The sequence below is a fragment of the Manis pentadactyla genome, chromosome 9 (genome assembly GCF_030020395.1).
Source record: "Manis pentadactyla isolate mManPen7 chromosome 9, mManPen7.hap1, whole genome shotgun sequence".
Lineage (NCBI taxonomy): Eukaryota > Metazoa > Chordata > Mammalia > Pholidota > Manidae > Manis > Manis pentadactyla.
In genome coordinates this window covers 90,013,553-90,023,661 of record NC_080027.1, presented here as the reverse complement: position 1 = coordinate 90,023,661, position 10,109 = coordinate 90,013,553, and the positions used below count along the sequence as shown (strand labels likewise).

The 10,109-nt window shown below is 43.5% G+C and overlaps 1 protein-coding gene across 1 annotated transcript; it reads left to right on the top strand.

Annotated features, from left to right (window-relative positions):
- Nucleotides 1–4,167: 4,167 nt before the first annotated feature.
- RAB5B (RAB5B, member RAS oncogene family) lies at nt 4,168–10,109 on the top strand. The gene is made up of 6 exons (XM_036918319.2): nt 4,168–4,289; nt 5,117–5,378; nt 6,603–6,754; nt 6,987–7,109; nt 7,632–7,725; nt 8,055–10,109. Exons 2-6 carry the CDS (start codon nt 5,216–5,218, stop codon nt 8,168–8,170), a joined length of 648 nt encoding a protein of 215 aa, XP_036774214.2. The 5' UTR covers nt 4,168–4,289; nt 5,117–5,215; the 3' UTR covers nt 8,171–10,109.

The following is a 10,109-nucleotide window of genomic DNA, read 5'->3' as shown; positions in this document are numbered from 1 at the left end:
CTCACATTAATCCCAGGGCCCAATGAATCCTGCAGAAGTTACCACTCTTTAACTTTCCATTCAATTGCTTTTATTTCAACTGTCCTGGCAGGTGTTTGTCAAGACCTTCTGGAGGCATAGTATTGAGTCCTTCTGTTGGAAGGACATGGGGCTGGGTTCCAATTCCTAGGGAAGACCTGGATCTTCCTGACTTGTTTTCAGTCCCAGAGGAACTACTTACCTAAACTGAATAGAGGCAGAAACTATCCAATCTAAGCTCTTGTTCCTGTCCCGGCACCCCCTTCAGAGTTCAGTTCAGAGAGCAGCTTTTACTGCTTCCTTTGAGGCAGAGTGGTACAATAGAAAGAGTACACATTAGAAGGACATGTGCTACTCAGCAGCTGTCTGGTAATACCTGGCAGGTTGATTCATTTTATGTGCCTCAGTTTCCTCACCTGTAAAGTAGAGACTGGACTAGATGACCTCTAGACTGCCTCTTATATGACAAACTGACCTTACAGGGCTGACATCTGGCAGTGAGCTAGACCCCAATGGCCATATACCTGGAACTCAGTCTCTACTGATAGGTAGATGATGGGCTTCTGGAGGTTTTTAATGTATTTGGCATAGGGATGTAAAGGTACCAGGTGGAAGTGGCAGAGGAATGGAGTCTTGCTCTAACTGGGATCAGCAGGCTAAGCAGCCTTTCCTGTTTATACTCTCTTGCGCTGCTGGCAGAGCTGCCCCCACTAAAGAACTTGCTCTCTCATCCTCTGCCTCTCCCCTGCCCTGTGGGCTGGTGCCATGAGCAAGCCTCTGTGCTCCCTAGTTAATGGTCACTTGGTAAGCTCTTCTTGTGGGGCTATACTAATAAGGGAAGTTAAATCTAATCTCTCCTGAACTGAAAGGAGTTAAAGGAAAGAAAACCTTCCTTTTTTTGCCTTAGGTTTGAAGGTAAGAACCCTCACAACTACTGGGGGCTCTGGTTGTTTTTTGCCTTTGAGTAGATCATGGATCATTTGCCCACTGTTAACTCTTAGCCAAAAAAATCACCATCAAAATAGGGGAGAAATTAATTGAATCTTACACATATTATTTCATTTCTGTACTCCTGATCTTTTGAGAGTCTAGCTATTGAATAAAAAATACGATTACCTATAAACACGATGGGATTAAAGATGAAGGCGCAGGGATGGGCAGCCCGTCACTTACTGTGAATGGGGAAGGAGGACGTAACTCTGGAGGCAAAGCTTTGAGGTGGGAGTTGGTTTGTTCTAACCCAGTAGTCACTAATCTTTTACATCTAATGTTGCTTAGTAGCAAGAAAGTTTTCTGATCGTGTCTGGGCTTGACTTACGGTCTTGGGCGGGGTTAGTGACAAGGGTTTTGCAACTGCAGTGTTTGACTGTTTCTTGTTTTCACACTTCCCCAACTCCCTACTGTCTTCCCAGGCCTAGAGCCATGTGTCTTGCCCATGAGAATTCAGTGCATCCTAATGCCCATGTTTTCATGTTGTGGAGTAGTAACATTGAGACTTAGTGTTCTGCCCCTAGATCACGTGCTTTGAAGTAGATACAAATGTGAGGGAGTGAGTGCCAGAATATAGTAATTTTTCGTGCAGTTTCTTAAGAATATAGCATCTGTATGTCACCTAAAGGAAACTTAAGCAGCTTATCATCTATAGTTGTTTTCCTCCTATTGTGTCATTTGTTCTGTTTTAAAGTAGTAGTGTTAGGATGGCCTTTACTTTTTTCCCGTGAAACAGTGTATATGAAGTACCACATAAATATATTTTTGAAAATAATTTTTCCTCACAGATGCTGAGAAACCCTAAGAGAAACAAATTTCTTAAATGTACCCAGAACGTTGGAATTGAATTCAAATTTTGCTGTTGCTACTTTTACCTGTCTTCCCACGCCAGACCCTTACAGACAAGGACACTAAGGCGAAGAGAGGCTAAGGGGCTAAGTAGCCTGAAACCATAGTGGGGTTCAGACAGAGCAGAGACTAAAATGCAGGCCTGCGGGATTCCAGAGTCCTGACTGCTCCACGGAGCTGCCTCTAATTGGCTCCCCATTTTAGTAATTGCTGCATAACTTCAGGAGCAGGGTTGGAGAATCCTCTGTCCCCTGGAGACAGGCCTCATTTTAATTTCATCTAGAAGTATTTTGTTTAGTAGTAACCATAGCCTGCCTATATGCTAGCCAGAGACTAGAATTCCTCCTTTCCCTGCCTAGCTCATCTTTCAGTGTCAGGCCTCTCCAAAGCAGGGTTTTTAAATTCTTTTCTATCATGAATCATTAAAAAAATGTTTTTTTACATCTTATTTCAGTGTGTGTACATACACCAGTGAAACATTTTCACAGAATGATTCTTAGGCTTATTATTTGCAGTACACTTGATACTTGCTGTTCTTTTTTTTTTTTTTTTAATATGTGGTCATGATCCAGCCAGTGACTTCAAGGTCACTCTTGGCTTATAGCCCACAGTTTGAGAAACACTGCACTGAAGGTTTGAGGATGAAAAGAGCTAAAGAACTGTGACTAGTGCTTAAGAAGCTAATTAATATGTATTCTTGCAGTTCTGGTTCCCAGAAGTTTGGATTTCATGGACCAATTAATTTAAGTTTGGGGGCTTTTATTTTTCTACATGGTAATATTTAGAAGGCTTATTACTGCCTATCAGTGCTTTATTTTTTAAAAAGCATTCAAAAAAACTAAAAGTTATCCAGAAAACTTTAAAATATATATATTAAAAAAAAATTCCTGTTATGTAGAATGAAAAAAATCTAAATCCTTCATATGCCAGCCTTCTCCACCCCTCTCTCCTTATAATCAACTCTTACCACACAATGTGTACTCTCCCATATCTTCCTCTGTAAAATTTTATTTTGTCTTACAGAAACAAGGACCAGCCATGTGTTTTCTACAACTTTTTTTTTTTTACTTTAAATAGGTCTTAGAGGTTTTTCCCTGCCATATATATATTTACCTTTGAGAGAAAATTAGCAGTAAGAAGTTAGAAATCTTGTTATAAAAGATACTCCTTTAAATTGAGTAGTAAATTTAGTTTTATGAAAAACTTGCTATATGGTCTTTGCTTTATCATTTCACTATAGACCAGAGAACTTCATCACAAAGTAGCATCTGTGTATCTAGGTTCTTAGGACTCACTGGCCTAAGGGCTGTAAAACACCCAGCGGAACCAGAATAATTTCTTACATTTATCTCTCTTAATGTAGCCTGCTTTGGGACTTTCTGAGTTCTTGCTTCTGTCTCATTCCTGTTAACTTCCTCTTTATGCGTTTGTATTTTCTGGTTTTGTTTTTTTTTCTCTACCTCTTTCCTATCATGGCTGGTTTTGAGGAATACATTGGTACCACAATGTTGAGATACAACTTTAATAAATTAATCTTTTCTGTGACTCAAGACCACTTAATAGTGTCTACGTTACTTATTGGCACTTTGCTAAATACATCTTTCTCGTAATCCTCATAGCTACTCTATGAGGTAGGTATTTTTTCCATTTTAAAAAGATGGAAGGTAAGGCTCAGGCAGAGAAGTTTTCTTGATTTCGTATTATTAATGATTAGTAGCTTAAAATTCATTGAGCACTTTTTGTCAAATACTATTTGAGTTCTTTATGTGTATTGTCTCATTTAATTCTCACAACAACCTTACTCCATTTTACAGATGAGGAAATGAATGCAGACAGATTTAGTAACTTGCCCAAAGGTTGTCCACAGCTAGTAAGCAAAACTATAAAATAAAACCCAGTGAACTGGACTCCACAGCCATTGTTCCTCTGCACTGCCTCCTGTGTTTTTTCTGACTTCACTGTCTTTATTGTCTTTTCTGCCTTTACTGGGATTGCAGAGATTTTTAAGTCTGATTTGACTCTAAAGCAACTTTATATTGTGATAAAATAATGTCATTACCCCCCACCCCCAATGCCATGGAGCACATAGAGTCACTAGAGTCAACCTTGGAGAATGGAAAAGTTATTTGAACAAACAAAGCACAACCAAAGCAGTGCTTGGGTTTTGGAGAGTGGCTTTGCATGCTCTGATCTTGCCGACTCCTTGTTGGACCTCATAGTTCCTTTCCCCTGAGAGTTAGGATGGCAAAATACATTCAGGTTTGGATGACTAGACTCTCAAAGTGCCGACTTCTCTTTCTGTCTCCACCACCAGCTTTTCTGGCCTCTTGGAAGGTAGAGAAGGTGATTCAGTTTATTCTTTCATCAAATATTTATTGCTTGAAGACTTAACCCTACACCAGCCTTTGGAGACTCCTGCATGTGTTTAGAAGGTACACCTTTCTCTGCCTCTAATTTGGAGGGCTACGGCTGTTGGGCCCATTTAGTGTGGAGGGTAATTCCTAGGCTCCAGGGAGACAGCTGCAGTTGAGACTAGGTTGAGTCTCCTGAGTCTCAGACTTGAACTTAGGGAGGTAGCAGAAGCAAAGTGGAGAAGCTGATACTGCATGTGGTCTGTTCGTTGTGTTTCTCTGCTTACTTTTGACCAGAAATGAGGAAGGATAGATTTTCTGGCAGTTGGACCCAGGTTAGATTTTCAGACATGTCAAGAAGATGGACTATGTATGAAGGTTACAGAACCAGAAACTACCCCTCTATTCTAGGGAGTGATGACTCTTCATACCCCCAGAGTGAGTCTGTCATTTTGAAAACTATAGAAAAAGATGGGGAAGAGACACTACCCAGATACCAAGTGGCTAGTGGGAATCCACAGCACTTGTGGGTGGGTCTGGGTGTTTTTCAGGATAACTAAAAGTTGATCAATTTGCTGCTTTTTGAAGACCTGCTGGGGAATTAATGGGAGACTTAAAACTTTCACACTAGTTTTTCGTCTCTCTTTTTCAACTTCCTTAGTTGAAAAATCCTTAGCAGGTTATGTGGTAGGGCAAACTCTACTTCAGATGCAATTCTTACTTGAATGTTGGCCACTCTTACCATGAGTTGAGTGTCAGCTGCCTGGCACCCTCTCAGTTTAACCTTGTAACCATGCGTGACTGTAAAAGTTAAGTCCTCATGGGAGCAAATGAAGAGATTCAATCCTTTCTTTTAAAGGTGATTGCAGCTACAATGACCACATTAATTTTACCCTTTTTTCTTGCAGGACTGCTGAAGCCTGAAAGTCCCCTCCCCCCACCCTTCCCCCTTTGCCGCTTTGTGGCATTCCCCTCCCTGTACTCTTTCCCACTCTGATAATCTAGCCATGACTAGCAGAGGCACAGCCAGGCCCAATGGGCAGCCCCAGGCCAGCAAAATATGCCAGTTCAAATTGGTCTTGCTGGGTGAATCTGCAGTGGGGAAGTCTAGCCTGGTATTACGCTTTGTCAAAGGGCAGTTCCATGAGTACCAGGAGAGCACCATTGGAGGTGAGTACCTCAGGCAAAGAAGACATTCAGTGCCTAGTGAGGCTTTTGAAGGGAGATCTAGGGACTTGATTGTGGAGCTGGAATTCTTGCTCCCTGGAATGGAAGTTCTTTATAAGATAGAAAAAAACTGCCAGAATGCCAAAAAGCAGGTATATTTCATCCTCTGCTTCCTAGATGAAAGTTAGAAAGGTTGACCTTTGCACTATAGCATCTTACCATGCTGATGGAGAGTGACTGTAATGGGGTATGTGGTGGGGACTTAATAATGAGGGGAATCTAGTAACCACAATGTTGCTCGTGTAATTGTATATTAATGATACCAAAATAAAAATTAAAAAAAAGGGAAATGACTGCTTTCTCAGTCTGTCTTCCTCTTCCCACTCTCATCTTAATTCCAGTGAAGGTCACTTGAGTATTATCTTGAGCAGAGTTGGTTTGGAGCAGTGATTGATTTTCAACGATGTGCATGAGAATCACCTGGGGAGCATTTTCATCCTATGCCTGCTTTGGCCCTTCCCTCAATCTACTGGTTAATATCAGAGGTAGGGTGAGGGTGGCAGTGTAGACATGTATGTTTAGGAAAGCTCCTTAGGTGATTCTGATGCACATTATCTGATAGAGGCTGGAACTAAATACAACAGGTAAAGGACATCTGACTTTCCCATCTTTGCTGCCACCTCCCTGTCACTACCACCAAAATAGGGTACTAATTCAATAAAGGGTCTTTCATGGGAACCCCCATGTTCCTCCTTCCTTGCTTTTACTATTCACCTTGGAAATGTGCTCTTGGACCAGCAGATTATATAAAAATGTAACAGCTAAATAATAATAATCATGGGCCTGCCATCAAGCTTTAAAATCTAATCAGTTATTGATATGACTTTTATCTGAAGCTTATTATCTCTGTCATTATCTCATATTTTTCTGTTTTGGTTAGAAGAGAGACAACTCTGGAGTAAGTGCCAGTTCTCTCTAACCCTCATAGTTTATGTGTCCCCATTCCTTAGGTAGAGAACTTCTGGTAGGAAGGGCTTAGCTAAGAGCAGCCTTAATCCTGGTTCCAGGACGTACATGTAAGGAGAACACTAGTTCTTTTCTTGTAGCTGTATGGCCCAGGTGGTGCTGAGTCTTAGACTGAGAGTGGAGGTACTTTGAAGGGGGATGGAGAGTTGCCGTTCATCCTCCCACTCAACAACTTCTTCTCTTCCCTTCTCTCATCCATAGCGGCCTTCCTCACGCAGTCTGTTTGTCTAGATGACACAACAGTCAAGTTTGAAATCTGGGACACAGCTGGGCAGGAGCGGTACCATAGTTTGGCTCCCATGTACTACAGAGGTGCCCAGGCTGCAATTGTGGTTTATGACATTACTAATCAGGTAAGTAAGCTGAGAAAATTCTCCTGCATTTTATTTATAGGAATTAAATTGAGTGGGGGAGAGAAAACCAGTTTTTAACATGGTAGAGTACAAATTGTGCTTCTGAATGCTCAGAAGATAGATAACAAACCAATAGGTGGTTTCAGTGAGGGAAGGCCGCCTAGAAGAGGTGAGTTTTGAAGGTGATGGCAGTCATTCCAGCCCAGCCATTCTCTTTCTTATGTTTTCCTAGGAAACCTTTGCCCGAGCAAAAACATGGGTGAAGGAACTGCAGCGACAGGCCAGTCCTAGCATCGTCATCGCCCTGGCAGGGAACAAGGCTGACCTGGCAGATAAGCGCATGGTGGAGCATGAGGCAAGACGGCCACACTCCCTCTGTGCTTAGGACCCCTTTTCTAAACCTGCCTCCTCTGAAAACCTCATCTGAGAATGTTCATCACCTCATTCCCCAGTTCTGCACCAAGTTAAATACAGCAGTACTGTGACCTTAAAGACAGCCAGGAGATTTTAGAAGAGTCAGAAGAAAACTCCAGATCCCAGGGTAGGGGAGTACTAGCTATGCTCAGGTGAAAACAGAAAGGAGGGAGCAAGTGAATATGAGGTAAGGGGCTATTCAAGTGTCATAAGCCAAAAGCTCCCAGCCAGCTTACCTTCTCCCCCTTAGGTCTCCGGACAGCTGTTCATTGCAGTAAGTGCTCTAGCCCATGGATTATCCTTGAGGGGGTTGCTGACGAACTCTGGATGGATAGGGGCTCAGAGGGGCAATTAGTGGGAGGAAGCCTAGGACATTGCCTAGCTCTGGTGCTACATGGGAGTGGAATGGCAGTACTTGTTCCTACTGGACATTCTGAGCACCAGTATGCCTCATTCCTTGCAGGAGGCCCAGGCGTATGCCGATGACAACAGCTTATTGTTTATGGAGACATCAGCCAAGACAGCTATGAACGTGAACGATCTCTTCCTGGCAATAGGTAAGGTCAGAGCAGCCTGGGGTCTTCCTGTCTTTAGCCCTTGCCTCCAGGTGAGATCACTAATCCAAGTTATAAAGACAGATGAGAGTGTCTCCTCTTGGGAAAATTTTAGATGTGAAAATAACTCCATTGTGACCTCCATCCTTTGGCTGCAACTTTAGCCCCCTCATCTTCAATGCACTTTTCAAACAGTGAACTCTCCCCTCTTGAGAATATTCTTTGAATCTCTCACATTTCCCTTTTCCTCCCTCTTCTCCCCCACCCAATAGTCTTTTTGGAGGGATGAGTAGAATCTACCATACTTTGTTCCCTTCTCTTTTTATCTGTAGCTAAGAAGTTGCCAAAGAGTGAACCCCAGAATCCGGGGGGTGCATCAGGCCGAAGCCGGGGTGTGGATCTCCATGAGCAGTCCCAGCAGAACAAGAGCCCGTGTTGTAGCAACTGAGAGAGTTCTAGCAGCAAACAAGTATGGAGCTAGAAAGAAAGCTAAGAAGTAACCTCCACCCCTACCCCTCAACACAGCCCCTATGGGAACAGCACACTGAGCCCTGGCTCTCAGGGGCTGCCTCCTGACAGCTCCATCATGGCACTTTTTAATGCTTCAGCAACCAACACCAGGCAGCTGTTGCCATTGGCCTCCTCCCCCTACACTGGGGCTTGGGGGTCAGATCCCTTCAAAAACAAACTTTCTTCACTTTGTATTATAGGTGCAAGACAGTGACCTACTTACCTTTCCTCTGCCGCCGCTGCCTCCTCCTCCCCATTTCTTCAGAAAACATTTTTTGTCTCCTGCCCTTTTCCCTTCTGCTTTTGGTCAGTCTCTGTTCTTGATCCCCTTTTCCTCCTCTTCCCAGGATGGAGAAGGTGATGAACCTAAGAACTGAGGATGGAGGTTTTTAGTACAGTCACATTAAGGGCCCTGGGGAGAGTAAGGCTCAGCACTGGAGGGAGTAAGGACACATCTCCTGTTTGTTTTTATTTGGTTGGAGTTGCCCATATTTGAAGACACTGCAGTATCCATGAGTTGTCCTTGGGGAATGTTTCTAAGTAGAGATGAGAATGGGAAGGCAAGCTCTCGGGTACCAGGTGGGAGTCACGTTGTTAGCTTACTGGGCAGAGGTAGAGGGGGAGGTGCAGTGTCATCTGTGGCTCTGAAATTGTACCAAGGCCTGTTTTCCCCCTTACCCAGCCTCTCATCTTAGGTAGCTTCTCCCCCACAGTAGGGGAGACTCTGGACCTGGAGTCCTCCAAAGAACCTTCACTGGTTGCCTGCATCTTTGGCTCTGCTGTGATCTAATTAGAGGAGGGACCAGTTTCAGATACCCATCCTCTGATTTATACATATGCATTTTCTTTTCTCTCTGGCCTTTAGACGGCTTCAGCCCCAGCCACTATAGCCCCCTGCAGTTTGCACTTTAATTGATGGTAGCTCAATTGGGATACTTGTTTTATGGGGGTTTGATTGGTTTATCTGCTCCCTCACCTTCTTAATTAAATGGAATCTGAGGCAGTATGTATATGAGTTTTGGGAGGGGCTGTAGAGAGCAGTCAGTGGCAGCTACCCAAACCCAGTCTCCCTTGCTTGCTTCCTCCAGGTCTAATCCTTAACCTGTATTCTTGCCAACCTAGCTCTCCAGTATAGGTTTGCCTTTCCTGGGGAATCAACTGAGCACCTGGAGAGTGGTCTCGGATAGCACAGGCCATAGCAGGGGAGTGAAAGCGTCAGGCAAGAGGGAGGTGTTTTTTATCCTTTCCTAGGGTTCACATTCAATTTGACCTGCCCTTTACAATGTCTTTTCTACTTCCCTGTAAATAGGTATGATCTTTATTCCCACTGTACAGTCTTTTCTGTCCCCTCCGTGCCATCAGGGACTATTTCTTTTCTCTTTGTTAGTATCTTCAGTTTAGTGCCTCCATCCATATCCCCATATCCACCCACCCCCATGCAACCAGTGGTTGAATCCATATACCACTAGGGGCTAGTACCACAGAGGCCTACTTGTGGCCCCTTCATATCCTAACTCCTGACAACTGGCACTGAAGGTCCTTCACAGCTGTCTCCCATCACCAGGGTACCTTGGTCCTTTCTAAATCTTTAGCCTTTTTTCACATCCCTGATTAGGTGTTTTAGGATGTCATTGGGAAGCCATCAAGGCAAGAGAATTTTAAAGTTGTTCTAGCCCAGAGTTTTGAGAAACTAGAGGGAAGTGAGATCAGAAAGGTCACAGTTACCTAAGATTGGAACCTTTCCACCCTTTAGGCTTGTAGACTGCCTTCTGTCCCAGAGCCTCTGAGAAATCTATGAAACTGAAATTCTGAAGAACCCAGCTTAGGTTCTTCCACTTAGATCTCAATTCTCTTCCTTCTCCAGGGACAGCCTTAGT